This window comes from Carcharhinus amblyrhynchos, chromosome 9, assembly GCF_965287045.1.
Source record: "Carcharhinus amblyrhynchos chromosome 9, sCarAmb.v2.hapA, whole genome shotgun sequence".
In the NCBI taxonomy this organism is placed as follows: Eukaryota; Metazoa; Chordata; class Chondrichthyes; order Carcharhiniformes; family Carcharhinidae; genus Carcharhinus; species Carcharhinus amblyrhynchos.
Window position 1 is genome coordinate 78,590,522 of NC_137332.1, and position 16,640 is coordinate 78,607,161.

Sequence of the window (16,640 nt, forward strand, 5' to 3'; positions counted from 1 at the left end):
CCTGGAGCTCTCAATAGCACTGTAGATCTAGTTGCACCAGATGGATTACAATGGTTCAGTAAAGCAGCTGACAACTACCTTCATAAAGGCAACAAAAGTTGGCCTTTCCAATGACACCAATGGCTCTTAAAACAGTGAAAAACAAACACTGATATCTGGCACAGTACCATAAATAAAGAAGATTTAAACACTGATATCCTGGCACTCTAACTTTTATAAACAAGATTTAAACACTGCTGCTAATGCTATTGCACCATTTATAAACATCAGGGAAATACTCAGACCATGGCACAGCACCATTTCCAAACAACACTTACATACAGGATAAATGGCAATGTTCCATCTATAAATCATTTTTAGAAACAGACACCATGGCACAATATTGTCTACAAACATAGAAACCACAGCACTTTATCATCTATTATTATAAAATTGTGCTTCATATCAAAAAAAATTGTAGATGTTTACTGGCTGAAAACCATTGATCAAGTTTTAAAAGACTAAGACAATGAGCGAGATTCTCTGGCCTCCCTCAGTGTTTTTCCATGGGACGCAACACACCGTTCACCGGTGTCAGAATTATCTGGTCCTGCCGATGTCAATGGGAATTCCCACTGAAGCCCACAGGCTGCTGGGAAACCATTGGCAGGGGATGCGTCGTTGGCACGACTTGAGAATCCCACCTGCATGAAGTTCGGAAAGTTCCAGCCAATATTGCAGTGACTTGAAACATCCATTTTTAACATGGCTGAACATTTGCATGACTGGAATCGTGTCAATCTATCTCGAAGATCCCTTCAGAAGCAATCACCTTGAAGGAAAGTGAATGGTTCACCTCTTAACCCATTCACAGTGCATCCAATCAACTGGGTGGTAATCAAGCATTAGATAGAGTCATAGAGTCATGTAGCACAAAGATGGCTCTTTGGCCCGTCAAGCCTGCACCAACAACAACCACCACTGAAGGAGCACCAACCTCATTTTCCTGCACTTAGGGGGACGCAATGGCCTTGTGGTATTATTGCTAGACTATTAATACAGAAACTCAGTTAATGTTCTGGGTACTCAGGTTCAAATCCTGCCATGGTGGAATTTGAATTCAATAAAAAAAAACAAATATCTGGAATTAAGAATCTACTGATGACCATGAAACCATTGTCGATTATCAGAAAAACCCATCTGGTTCACTAATGCCCTTTAGGGAAGGAAATCTGCCATCCTTAATGGTCTAGCCTACATGTGTCTCTACAGCCACATTTGGTTGACTCTTAATTGCCCTTGTGCAACTAGGGATGGGCAATAAATGTTGGGCAGCCAGTGGTGCCCATGTCCCAGAAATGAATAAACAAAAACTCCCATATCTTTGAATGTCATGACATTTCAAGCATCATCCAAATGTTTTTTTAAAGGTTGTAAGGTTTCTGGCCTCCACTATCTTCCAGGCAGTGCTTTCCAGAGTTCCAGCACCCTCTGGGTGAAAAATATTTTTCTCAATCCCCTCTGAATCTTCTGCCCCTTACCTAAAATTATGCTCCTTCGTGATTGAGACCTCAACCAAGGGAAATAGCTGTTCCCTGCTCACCATATCTCTCAATCTCATCTTGTACATGTATCTTATAAATATATAATCACCACAAACAACTAACTTTGGCCGAGTAAAAAATTCATCTAACTTAATCATATAAATCATGGACCTGGAATCCACCTCTATCGCCAACTAACCCTTGTTTGTGTTGAAGAAACTGCTTTTCTCCAGGGCACAAGATAGAAGTAACAGAGACTCTGAAGAGGCAGGACACTTGAGTGAGATGATCTCTCTCTTCATCCAGCTACTGGTTTGAACCCTGCGGTTTGATCATCCACACACAACAGGCAGAATTTTAAGAATCAACCCAGTAGCTGCCGACACCATAAGAATAGATATAAATAATTAGGCAACATATTTAAAGCCTCTTAAATTCAGAGGGACCATCAAGCTCAGTCTGATATACTGCAAGTCATCAACCTGTAAGACCAATATACCTTGACTATTCTTTGACTTTAAAAAACTGTTTAATCTATCCTCCCATTCTGTAACTTCCACGTGTTTATTTAAGTGTTTCTGTGTGTGTGAACATACCCTGAGTGCATATGTGCATAAAAGCCACATCGTTATGATTATTTTTACTTAGATTAGTCTAAATGCAATACATGTTACAGTCACATCATATAAACAGGTAAACTCTCGCTGAATTGGAAAGCATATCCTTTTAAAAATCATATTGAGGTCACACAAGAGATGGGACTTTCCAGTCATACTTGCCCCAAATCTGGAAAATGCTGCCTGAGGTGAACAGACCTTTTCATGGTACATGTCCCACCTGCTACAATTTCAGTGGCGGGTGGAACAGCAAAGTAATTGAAGGGGTCCAGGTTAATGACTGGAAAGAGGATGCAAGATTCAAACTATAGACACTGGTAAGAGCTTATATGAATTGATAGCTGTCTCCAAGCCTCACACAGAAGTGATAGCAATGTCAACTTTTATAAATCTTGTTTGTGTAATTCCAAGATAGAATGGAGTTGGAAGCCTAAAGGGTTGTTAATTAGCTTTTCTACCTGGAAACAAGACACATGTAATTCATGCTGCCATAGATAGCTTTGAGACGGATCAGAACTGTTATAGTATCGGGTTGCGAGTTTTTTAAAATTCCCATGAAACTCTCAGACACAAGTCTGTCTCCAGCCATCTGAGCAAAAAATAGGAGATAGCAGAAGCTAGTCCTACAAGAGAAGCAGAGAAAATTCTGGCTCTATCATTCACCATGCGGAACACACTCACATTGAAGATTTAAAGGAGGCTGGAAGAGTTGTCTAGATTGAGCTGGAGGAAAGCAATCACTAATGTAACTTTCACAGTGAAAATCAGTTCTGGGATTAAAAGTTAGCTGGGAAAGAGAAAAGGAAAGAAGCCATTAGGAGCTGAGAATAGTTTTGAACAGGGTCCTGGAAAATTAAGATTTACAACCTGAAGTAAAACCATAGCAAGAGATTTTCAGGCATATTAAAGGCTAATCAGGAAATTACCTAGAGACTCATACAGCACAGAAAAGGCCCTTCGGCCCATTGAGTCTGCACCAACAATAACTACCACTAAAAGTGTGCACCCTTGAAAGTTATGATATTTCAAGTGCTCATCCAAATGTTTTTTAAAGGTTCTAAGGTTTCTGTCCTCCACTACCTTCCCAGACAGCGCATTCCAGATTCCTACCACACTCTGAGCAAAAGGGTTTTTTCCGAAATCCCCTGCCTCTAACCTAAAACTAAGCCCCCTTGTGATCGATTCCTCAATCAAGGGGAACAACTGTTCCCTGCTCACCTTGTCCATATCCCTCATGCACCTGCCTGGTCTGTCATATCCCCCGTCAGCCTTCTTTGCTCTAAAAAAAATGCAAGCCTACCTAATCTTTCCTTCTAGCTCAAATGCTTCATCCCAGGCAACATCCTGGTGAATCTCCTTTGTACCCTCTCTAGTGCCATTACTTTGTATCCTGCCTAGTGTTATCACTCCTTCCTATAGTGAGGTGACCAGAATGGCACACAGTACTCCAGCTGTGGCCTAATCAATGCTCTGTACCATTCATAAACAACATTTAAACACTGATGCCACTGCATTTTATCATCCATAAAAAATATTCAAACATCACAGTGTGCTAGTTATAAACATTTCAAAACTGACATCATGCTGCTGTGGCATTAATGAACAACTGAAACACTGATGCTCTGGCACTGTACCCTCAATAATCAACGCATAAGTATCAATACCATTGGGTATAGAGGCTACAATGCCAACACGTAAAGAAGCACTGATACCATGGCACTGTACCATCTATATACAATATTTAACCAGTTTTCCAATCCAAAGGAACAAGTCTTGAATTTGTATTTGATAATACATCAACAATCTCACCACCTATTTCATACCCTGGTGTGGAAGCCATCAGTTCCTGGAGATTTGAACCATTATTTTGTCCTACCATTACTGATATCATATCACGTATTTATTTTCATTGGTTGTTTTATCTTTAACTTCCTTTGTATCACCCTTCCACTATAAAATGCAATGCAATATATCTCTAATAACTCTGCTGTTTTCTGACTGTTCTTTCTTGCCTCGCATGCATCTGTGTTTAATGAACCCACATTCCCTCTTACCACACTCTCTCATAATATATTTATGGGAGCTTTTACTGTTAGCTTTGATATCCCGTGCAAGTATTTTTTTTTCCATATTCCCTTTCTGCAGCTCTTACAAGTTCCTTCAAATCCCTTTATGGCCATTTATCTTTTTAAAACAGCTCTCCCAGTCCGCTGGATTTCCACTTTTCTTTGCATTTGTGCAAGTTTTTATTTTTTGTTTGGTACCATCTCATTTGCTGGCTGACATGGCTTAAATGCGCAGCCAGCTGTTTTCTCCACAACATCTACCCCCTTCACTCACCCCCTGCCCCCAACGCCATCTCTTTTAGGGATTGAAAATGTACTTGAAAATTTGGGTGCTGACAACATTTTTGGCGAGAAGTGATTTCAAAGTGGCTGCCTGGCATCTGACTGCAGGATACATACCCAGAGTATGGTTGTGTCCACTGGTGTCAATGAGCTGCACTGTGACCGATTTGCGCTGTTGATCATACAGTGTTGTGCCATCTGCAGATAAATAAATTAGAACCGAACTGGCCACGACAGGGTGATCAAAACTGACCTAAGTTTTAAAAAAGAAACATGAAAAAAGCAGCATTTGAAATTACAAAAGTATTTTTAAATCCCGTTTAGGGGCAAAGGGAAATATGGCAAATGGGAGAAATTGAAATGTAAAGCAAAATACAGAAAATACTGGAAATCCACCGTGTCTGAGAGAGAACAATAAACAATTTGGGAGCAACTCTTAATCAGGACCCAATACGATTTTGCAGCAATAAAGCTTGCAATCTGTTTGTTGCAAGGATCTCATGTTGGCTCTAAGAGTAATAGCACTGGCACTACTGAGGGAAGCCTTCAGCCTATTGTTCCTTCGCCAACGCTGATTCTTCTGGAGTCACTAAGTCGATTTCACTAAATCTTTTCCTACTCAAATACTGACAGACTCCCTTTCAAACGTTACAATAGTCACTTATAAAGCAACACTAATTTGAATTAATTGTTGGAGAGAAAAATAATCTTACTTCCTCTTTGTTGTTCTGCTGACTAAATCTAAGTCTATGTCAATTTGGAGCAGCAAATTGCCATGAGCTTAAATTGTGAAAGTAATCAATGACCAGTGCAGAACACCATCAGAAGAACTCAGTTATCTATTATGTTGCAGGGTGCAGGCTACACCACTGATATGGCTCATGCTGGTTCAATGGACAGTGTGCAAGAGGGAAAGCACACATTAGTGTTGGCTTGACATTCTATCGAGTGAAGGGTATTTTATAGAAAGAGTTGGCTTGGTATATTGTTCACTGCAAGTTACTCTATTAGAGCACTCGGATTAGTAGGCGCATAATTCAAATAATTTGGAGTGAGTTCAAATATGAATTTTCAATGGTAATTACTGTCAAAAGAAAATGAAAAATGAAAATGAAAATACAGAGGTAACATCAAGAAGCATATTTGATTTGATAAAAGATAAAAAGGTGCCAATTGTTGTTTCGGAATTTCGTTCAGTGAAGTTAATTGGTATGCAACTTAATAGAAGGTACCATGCAATTCTTCAAAATATATCAGCATTGTTCACAAATCATCTTAATCAATTAGGCAAAGGCTAGTACAAACAACTTAATTCTCCTTACCTTCAGCCAGAGCTTGTTTTCAGGGTCTGAGTTGTGGTATGAATGGTGCTTGTTAAAGTCACTTGCACCAACAGTGTAGAAGGGAGCAGTGCATGGAAACCAGGCATACTGTGACAGACTGTCATTCACATCCAGAAATTCAGTTTTACAAACCTGCAGGGTCAGAAAATATCCAACTCTTACATCTGAGGCTTGTGGAACATAACGGAACAACCACTGAACAGCCATAAGTCACATGGTACAGCAAAATGTTCAATTGCGATTTCAACGGAGAACAATAGTAATCAGGATGAAAAATGACTATTATTTGTAGCTGCCCATTTCAAACTGCTAACTAGAACCACAGGCAAAAACAATGCATGTATATTCCATAGATTTGTGAAGCACCCTCTTTTCTCTTCACCCGAGGCTAAAGTACTATTATAAAATTGTGAATGAAAGGGTGGCACGGTGGCACCATGGTTAGCATTGATGCCTCACAGCAACAGGTACAATTTCAGCCTCGGGTCACTGTCTGTGTGAAGTCTGCAAGCTCCCCCTGTGTCTGCATGGGTTTCCTCCCACAGTCCAAAGATGTGCCAACTAGGTAGATTAGCCATTTTAAGTTTGCAAGATGCTTAAGGTATGGGGATTAAATGCGAGGGGTTATGTTGTTGGGATGGGGCCTGGGCCCTTTTGGAGGGTTGGTGCAGAGTTGATGGGCTGAAAGGCCTCTTTCTGCATTGTTGGGGTTCTATATGAAATTAAGTGCTTCTTTCTAATCCAGAATGAAACCTATACAGAAGCACTCATTGTAATTCTAAAGGTTCAGTAAAGAGCACTGCATGTTTTACTTAAGTACATGCTGTGCTGCTTGAGTGCACTGAGATGCTAATATTATATTCCTGAAAACCAGAATAAGGAAGTTCAAATCAATCTTTACTCAGTCTTATATTTGTTCAGTGAAATATCACACATGTACACCCCCTAATTCAACTACACTACAGTTTTAGTAATTCTCTGTTTATATGTGCTCAAGTGAAAATTTAATTCATGCCTTCCACCCACATAATTAAATACAATTGATAAATAATTAACAGCTGGTACTTCAATGCTACACACATTTGTTAAAAGAGAATGAATGGTCCAAGATAATTATAATCTGTGGAGTTTGCACATTCTCCTCACGTGTGTGTGCGCGTTTCCTCTGAATGCTCCGGTTTCCTTCCACACTCCAAGGATGTGTGGGTTAGATTGATTGGCCATGCTAAATTGTCCCTTAGTGTCAGGGGATTAGCAACCTAAATTAATGGGGTTATGGGGATAGGGCTTGGGTGGAATTGTTGTCAGTGTAGGCTGAATGGGCCAAATTCCCTCCTTCTGCACTTAAGGGTTTCTATGTTCTATATATGGCTAAAGCATACTTGGGCCATTTCTGCTATATATTTGGTGAAATAAAATATGTCTGTAATGCGGTGAGTTCATGGTGAGGCTGGAGGAATGAAAAGTTAATAGGCTACAATTGAAAGATGAATAGTAACAGCTTGTTATGTCAAGATTAATCCAACAGGTTAACATGAAGTCGGCTACCTCTCAATTTAAGCCATTAGAGGAGAAACTTTAACTTACTTTCTTTGCTTCTATCATCCCCAATATTCTTTTTCCTCCTCCCAAAAGATTCAATATCATGTGAATGAACCCATGTCTAATTAACTGGAGGGAAGGAGAGTAAGAAAACCAAGCAAGTCTGACCAATCACACCCTCAACCCCATTTTGTAACTGAACCAGAAGCTTGATACTGTACATAAAAGATTGTTCGAATGTTGAATGGATCAATAAGGGAACTAGAATCATAGAATTATAGAATCTCTACAGTACGGAAGGAGGCCATTTGGCCCATCAAATCTGTATCAACCACAATCCCACCCAGGCCCTATTCCCATTACCCCACACATTTCCCCTGCTAGTCCCCCTGAGGGTCAATTTAGCATTGCCAATCTACCTAACCCACACATCTTTGGACTGTGGGAGGAAACAGAAACACCTGCAGGGAAATCCACGCAGGCACAAGCAGAATGTGCAGGCCCCACACAGACAGTGACCCGAATCCAGAATTGAACCTGGATCCTTGGCACTGTGTGGCAGCAGTGCTAGGCACTGTGCCCCCGTGGTTAGCTAAGATTGATCTGTGAGGATTTCCTCACAGATCACTCAAACATGGCTAAGTCAAGTGTCAATGACATGATACAAATAAAGGCGATTTTGCACTACCCCCAAATTGAATAGGAATAAGTAACATTAGAAATGGCATGCTAGAGAGCAGGTAGAAATATTAAGTCTTCAACCAGGTGAACACCAGTGGGAACTGAAATGAATGTGCAATTATAATGCAGGAGTTAGCACATGCTAGGACTGGTGATTTATACTGGAAAGGGAGACTATTAAATCTCTTACTACTTTCATTAAATTTACACAGACAGGTGTGTATAAAAACCAATGACCTCAATAGAATCCAACAGAATTTGAACATTTTAGTGTTGTCAAGAGAACAGCCCAAGGAAATAAGGTGATATATTAAGAACATCACACCTGAAGCAACCATAAAACTCCTGATAAATTCCTTGGCTTCATTAATTTGCTCATATATTTATTACTCATGGTAGCTGGTTGGACAATCACCCAACTCAACTTCTTTTTGCCTACCTTAGCTATGGCAGGATGGCCAGTTACCACTTTAACAGGACATCTTTCATCCTGGTGGGAGGCAAAGGCTTGTGACGCCCACTGGTCCGTGAATCCCTCGGGTGTAGAAAAGCCACAGTCACGAATACTGCTTCTTCTCTCAAACTCTTCACAGACTCCATCACCATCATACATGTAACAAAGGCTGGGCTCACCTAAAGGAAGGCACAGTTGCATTTATATGGAGGACCCGATCACGTATCCCAGCAATGACACAAGGCACCATGCATGCAGTGAAGCAATGGGAGCTGCTGTGACTATCGCTCTCCCAAATAAATACATCACCCAAGATGGAAACAGAAAATAGCGCAGAAATATCAATGAGATGACTGACAGTTTTTGGTGCTCGTGGTTGAGGGCAGAACCTTGGCCATGACATGAGGAGGAACTACCTGCTCTTCTTTTTAATAATGCCAGGGAATCTTTAACACCTACCTGAAATAATAGAATAGGTGACACTGCATATTTTTATTAATTCATGGGACATGGGCGTCGCTAGCTGTCCAACACTTATTGCCCATCCCTAGTTACCCTTAGAGGGCAGTTGAGAGTCAACCACATTGCCATGGCTCTGGAGTTACATGTAGGTCACGCCAGCTAAGGATGGCAGATTTCCTTCCCTAAAGGAGATCAGTGAACCAGATGGGTTTTTCCAACAATCAGCAATGGTCATCAGTAGATTTTTAGTTCCAGATTTTTTTATTGAATTTGAATTCCACCACCTGACATGGCTGGCTTCAATTCTAGGTCCCCTACATATTAGTTGAGTTTCTGGATTAATAGTTCAGCGATTATACCACTAGGCCATTGCTTCTCTGTCAAGTAAGACTGCTGACAACGCAGCAGCTGCCTCAGGACTGCACTGAAATGTATGCCTGGTTTAGACAATCTCGACCCACTTAAGCCCACAATCTTGTGAGTCAGTGAACAGGACCAAGGTGACACTAGTATTATCAATAGGCAGAAATATGCAGAAGCAGGCAGGAGTTTTATTCAGCTCAAAAGCACAGCCTTGCAGTGCACAGTAGCTGGTAGATTGGCCTTGCTATATAGTAGTGTTGGAAAAAACTTGCTATGCCCCACAGTTCCTGAATTGCTCATGTTTATCTCCCTCTACAAAACATTGCCTCAACTTCAGCCAAACATTTGTGGTGAGGCACCGATTCAGAAATAAAGTACTACAGAAATTATTCACTTCAAGTGTCCTCAGGGCATTAGCTGGCTTGCAGCAGTAGTGGTGTAATGCTGGACAGGACATGGGCTGCTTCAGTATATCAAAGATTCGGTTTGGAGCATTCAAACACCATAAGAATCAAATTAACATTTTGAAAACCGAAAGCAAAGAAAGATTTGAAGAAACAGCTTTGTCACCCAGTGGCTCAGGGTACTGTGACACTGGCTTGCCAACAATGAGCACTAAACCTTAAATAGAATGTGCAGCTCAGAAACCAGCCATTTGGCCCAACTCGTCTTTGCCAGGGCTCATGTTCCATATGAAACTCCTCCTACCCACCTTCACCTCTTCTTATTTATATATCCAGTCCATCACGCAAACTAGCCTCACATCCATTGGCACTGTCTACATTTCCCACTGCCTTGGCAAAGCAGCCACCATAATCGAGGACTCATGCACCCGGGACATTCTCTCTTCTACCTTCTTTCATCGGGAAATAGATACAAAGGTCTGTGATCATGTACCAATTGATTTAAGAACAGTTTCTTTCTTGCTGCCATCAAACTTTTGAATGGACCTACCATGTATTAAGTTGATCTTTCTTTACACCCTAGCTATGACTGTAACACTACATTCCACATTGTCTCCTTTCCTCCTCTATGAACAGTATGCTTTGTCTGTATAGTGTGCAAGAAACAATACTTTTCACCATATCCCAATAGAAGTGACATTAATAAATCAAGTCAAATATCTTTTTTTTCTCCCTCAAGTGTCTATCTGCTTTTCTCTTAAATGCATCTGACAACATATGAGGGGGCGACACGGTGGCACAGTAGTTAGCACTGCTGCCTTACAGCGCCAGGCACCAGGTTCAATTTCGGCCTCAAGTGACTGTCTGTGTGCAGCTAGCATGTTCTCCCCGTGTCTGTGTGGGTTTCCTCCAGGTGCTCCGGTTTCCTCCCACAGTCCAAAGATGTGCGGATTAGCTTGATTGGCCATGCTAAAATTGCCCCTTAGCGTGAGGAGAATTAGCAGGGTAAATACATGGGATTACGGGAATAGGGCCTGGGTGGGATTGTTGTCAGTGCAGGCTCAATGGGCTGAATGGCCTCTTTCTGCACTGTAGGGATCCTATGGATTATGATTTAAAGGCCAGCTAGGTACATTAATCAGGCCTACTGATAAGTACGTGTTGATATCTAGGAGAAAGAGGCATGTTGCTTGGGTCCTATGAATATTTCCAGCTGCTACAAAAGCAGATGCATGCTCTTGTAACTTCCCAGAGGTGGGTTTACATTATGACAGAAACAATGCACAGTACTGAGGCACCACCAGAAGCATAGTCGTTCAAAGGTTGGGTTTCAGCAGTGCGTGAGACCAAGCACTAGTAAAAACTAAGTGTTAGGACTCCGTGTTACTTATTCTCCTGCAGGCTCTTTCTCAATTAATGGGTTGCAGCCCCCAGATGTGTGACTGCCCTTTCTATAAAACATATCTGATGCTCTGAGTAAATGGTCATCTGGCTTGTTGTACCAATTATTGAGGTTAGCTTGTTCCACTGACCCATCCCCATTTTCCCCATGTGAACTGAATGAAAACAACAGGAGAGGCAGCGCAAGGATGGTTTGGATTAAGAGCAGTCACTTTTATAATTGGAAAAACTCATTTGTTTTTTGGGAAGGCCTTACCAAGAGAGAGAATGGTGCTTATAACTACTCTGAATGCAAAGCAGAAGAGCATGGAACTAATTATATCCACGTGTTCACTCCAATTAACAGTACCAAGCTGACTGGTGTTTATTCCACCCTTGTACATTAGATCAAGCCCACCAACACTTCAAGTCACTGAACCTTAATTAGTCCCAGCCTTCGCCAATGAAAGGGACTCAAAGCACAGTGAAGAAACAGAAACAATCGGTGAGCAAAGTGTAAACGCCTGAATACATTCAGACCTAATTGACATATAACCTCTTTAATGTGAGACACATGAGCACAACATGGGCTACATGCCAACTGCTCCTCGACTGAGGAGCATTAACCCGTCACGTAGTTCTGCAGGACTTGCACTGGTGATCAAAAATAGTGCAGCTCAAATAAGCTGCAGTGCAGAGCCTATGGGCAAAATTGAAATTGTGTTTTATCCACTGAGCAACCAGGAGGATGTTGGCTGTCACAACCCCAATACCTGATTAAGAAGAGTAAAAACAGATCATGTTCCAAATACTCAGAATTGGAAATGGTATGAATTAATCCGATCCTCCACCTTATCACAGGACATTTCTCTTATACTATTTACTCCGCTACACTCTTACCCTGATCCTGTACTTCTTAAAAACTGTTACATCTGCGTATAGGTCTGCATAAGAACTAGGAGCAGAAGTAGGCAATTCAACATGGCTGATCTTGTCTTGGCTTTATCTCCAACCACTTTCCATAACACTTCATCCTGCCACTAACTAAAACCTATCTGTCTCCTCCTTACATTTCTTTAGTGTTCCAGCAACCACTGCTCTCTGGGTTAGAGAATTCCACAGATGCACAATCCTTTTAAAGAAGTAATTCCTCCTAATTTCTGTTTAAATCTGTCACCCCTTAGCCTAGAATTATGCCTCTCGTTCTAATATACCTCAGTTAGATCTCCCATTCTTAACTCCAGCGAGCTTTGGCCTAAACTGCTCAACCTCTCTACATAAAACAAATCCTTCATTCCAGGAATCAATCTACTGAACCTTCTCTGAACCATTTCTAATGCTTTTGCATCCTTCCTCAATAAGGGGACCAAAACTATGCACAGTACTCCAGACGCGGGCTCACCAATGCCCTACACAGTTGCAACAGCACTTCCCTATTTTTATACTCTATTCCATTAGCAATAAATGCCAAAATCCTATCTGTCTTCTTTATTACCTGCTGCACCTGCATACTATCTTTGCGATTCATGCACAAGCACACCCAGATCCCTCTGCATCAAAGAATTTTGAAGTTTCTCTCCATTTAGATAATAACTTATCTTTTTATTTCTCCAACCAAAATGGATAACTTCCTGCTTATCCACGTTAAATTCCATCTGTCAAATTTTGGCCCACTCCCACTCACCTAATCTATCCGTATCCATTTGTAAATTTCTTATACCAAAAAAGAAAATGGAAAATCTCAGCAGGACTGGCAGCATCTATACGGAGAGAAAAAAGCTGAAGTTTCAAGTCCGGATGAACCTTTGACAAAGAGTCATGTGGACTCGAAATGTCTGCTCTTCCCTCTCCTTAAAGATGCTCATGATGTGGATATGCCAGCGTTGGACTGGGGTAAACACAGTAAAAAGTCTGACCACACCAGGTTTAAATCCAACTGATTTATTTATATAAACTCACTAGCTTTCGAGGTTTCCCTCTTTGTCAGGTGAATGGGAGCCAGGTGAATGGCTATAACATTCTGCACTGTCTCCTTACCTTTTCTATGAATGGCATGTATAGCACACAAGAAAAATATTTTTCACTGCATTCTAATACATGTGGCAGTAATAAATCAAATCAAATAGTCATAGCTAGGGCATAGAGAAAGATCAACTTAATGCGAGGTAGGTCCATTCAAAAGTCTGGCAGCAGCAGGGAAGAAGCTGTTCTTGAGTTGGTTGGTGCGTGGCTTCAGACTTTTGCATCTTTTTCCCGACGGAAGAAGGTGGAAGAGAGAATGTCCGGGGTGGATGGGGTCCTTAATTATACTGGCTGCTTTGCCGAGGCAGCGGGAAGTGTGGACAGTGTCAGTGATTGGGAGGCTGGTTTGGAGGCTGAATGACTGACAAGGTAGGAGCCCCCAATCAGCCCTGTAGAGGCTTGCTTGTCGTGCTCCCCACTAGGTAAATATCAGCAGCAGCAGCAGGATGATATTCCTTTGAGTGGGCAACAATTGCACATTTAAGGGGCTCCATTGGCAGCAAGGCCGGGTGGTCATCCTGCCATGAACATAATCGGGGTTAGGATATGAAGGCGGTGGAACCTAACCACCACACCTGATTAAATGTCGCACCCACACCCACCGACCCCAGGCTTGCCGTAAGGGAATTCTAGAACCACAGGCTTTCACTATAAGATATCCAACAAAAAAATCTAACAGGGAATTCAGAAGAAACTTCTTTATCTAGAGAACATGGATCTGTCTACCACAGAGAGGAATTGAGGAAAATGGTACAGATGAATGTGAGGGGAAGCTAGATAAATATGAGGGAGTAGGAAATGAAGGGTTATGCTGATAGAGTTAAACAAGTAAAGATGGAAGAAGTGGATGAGGTGAATGGCCTGTTTCTGTATATTTTATGTAATCATATGGCAGTCACTTGTCAAGGAAGAACAAAGAAACAATATCTTTTCACTCAAGGCATAATACACTTTTGGAATAAGCTTCCAGTGAACGTTTTTGAAGCTGACTGTTTCAGTGCCCGAAAGAAAGATACATGATTATACAGCATTTGAGAGAATAAAGGATAGCAAGCAGCAAGAAAGTGGTCCTAGAAAGGGCAACGAATATCAAAAACTTCAATGACCAAACCAGGAAAAAGGATAAAGTTAACAGGATTAGATGGAATGGTGTATATGGGGATCAAGAGTTATGGGTAGAAGGCAGGAGAATAGAGATGGGAATAATATCAGCCATAATTGAATGGTGGAGCAGACCCAAAAGGCCAAATGGCCTACTTCTGCCTCTTTATCTTATGGTCTTATTTATATATATTATATACATACAGATGACTACACAAAGTATTTAAATCCAAATTGGAAAGCATTGATAACTGTGCAAGGATAAAATATAGCAGCAATAATGAAGGTACGGTTTAAAGTGAGATGAATTTTCAGGAATGGATGAGCAATTGGATCACAGTGTCCAAATAATTCTATCGCAACTTTAGAACACACGCATGTCCTAGAGATTTACACTGAGATAGAATCCACACGGATACTATTAAATAAGAGAATGGGAAACAGTATGATTCTTTGTTCATTCCGGGTCATAAAACAAGGGAGAGGAGGAAGAGAGGTTGTAATCTGTCGACAGTTCATAACGACAGGGTATAACTATACCAAATGGAACAGAATAGTGCTTTTGAATACATCCAGGACAGCTCCATAGATCAGTATGTTTCTTGTAAAACAAAGATTGGGGAAATTAATAACTGATGTGAGATAACAATTGGATAATATTAGCCATAGTTAGGTCAGATTCAAGAACATAAAAGGGAAATGAAGAGTCAAAGATAAGGGAACTGCACTGGGAGGCAAAGTTTAATGAGATAATAAAGAGGATCTGGTGCCAATAAACTGGCAAAGAAAGGTTTGTCAACATGTCAACAATTTGGCAATGGCAAATTTTCTCAACACAAGCAAGAGAAAAAATGTAACACAAGTAATAAATAATGTAACACTTAAAAATGAATAAAAATTAGAAGAATTATTAAAGGAAGGATAGAATCACTCTATGATGAAAGCAAAATTCTAAATGCAGAGGGTAAATGCATTGTGGAGATATTAATTAATATGTTACATCAGTGTTTACAAAATGATAGGGAAATGAGAGCATGTTAATCATACATAATTGGGTGTTAATTATATTCAGCTAGTGGGTATTAAGTGGGGATTAACATGTTCTTGTTTGTAACAAGCTGATTGACTATAAAAGTAGATGATATGCAATTTAACAGTATAAAGACAAGTCTCTCTTCTCCCAATCAAAACTGTCTATCTACATAAATCCTAACAATATAAAATTCAAGATTAAATTAGTGAGCCTTTAAAAGTTACGGGATAATCAAGGGCAGTTAGCATGGATTTATGGAAGTAAATTGCTGAATCCTCTCTACATCCACATAAACAGGCCAGCCACATAAAAACTGTGGCTCCAAAAGCAGGTCAGAGACTGGGAATTCTGTGGTGACTTACTCAACCGTCTGACTCTCTGAAGCCTGCCCACTATCCAGAAGGCACACATCAGGAGTGTAAGGGAATACTCTCCACTTGATTGGATGAGTGCAGCTCCAACAATACTCGAAACTCAACACATACAGACAAAGCAGTCTATTGATCGGCACCCCATCCACCAACTCGAGCATTCATTTGCTCCACCACCAGTGCACAGTGGCAGCAGTGTGTACCATCTACAAGATGCATCGCAGCAACTCACCAAGGATCCTTTGACAGCACCTTCCAAACTTGTGACCTCCATTATTTAGGACACGGGCAGCAGCCACATGCGAACACCACCAGCTGCAGATTCCCCTCCAGGTATCGCACATCCTGATTTGAAACTAAAATTACCAAACCTTCACTGTCTCTGGGTCGAAATCCTGTATCTCCCTCCCTAAGAGCACTGTGGGTGTACATATCACATAAACTGCAGTGGTTCAAGAAGGCAGCCTACCATCATCTTTTCAAGAGCAACTGGGAATGGGCAATAAATGCTGGGCAAGGTAGCGATGCTACCCATGAAAGGTCTGTCTAACTACAGTAAGACATCTTTACTCCTATATTCAAATTCTCTTGCTATGAAGGCCAGCACGCCATTGGCTTTTCTTACCACCTGCTGCACCTGCATGTCAACCTTCAGCGACTGTTTCACCATGACACCCAGATAATGTTGCACTTCCCCTTTTCCTAAACTGCTACCATTCAGATGATAATCTTCCTTCCTGTTTTTGCCACCAAAGTGGATAACCTCACATTTATCCACAGTGCACTGCACTTGCCAAGTACTCGTCCACTCAGCCAGCCTGTCCAAGTCACCCTGCAGCCACTTAGCATCCTCCTCACAGCACACACCGCCACCTAGCTTAGTCTCGTTTGCAAATTTGGAGATATTGCATTCAATTCATTCGTCTAAATCATTAATGTACATTGTGAACAGCTGAAGCCCCAGTACTGAACCCTGCAGTACCCCACTAGTCACTG

General features: G+C 41.2%; 1 protein-coding gene across 1 annotated transcript in view; it reads right to left on the reverse strand.

Moving 5' to 3' along the window:
- pappa2 (pappalysin 2) overlaps positions 1–16,640 on the reverse strand; it is a 379,187-nt gene that overhangs the window by 176,669 nt on the left and 185,878 nt on the right. The window contains exons 10-12 of the mRNA XM_080196777.1: positions 8,494–8,687; positions 5,811–5,963; positions 4,606–4,741 (exon numbers count right to left, since the gene is read on the reverse strand). Coding sequence (XP_080052903.1) covers positions 4,606–4,741; positions 5,811–5,963; positions 8,494–8,687 — 483 coding nt within the window. The remainder of the gene's footprint in view (positions 1–4,605; positions 4,742–5,810; positions 5,964–8,493; positions 8,688–16,640) is intronic.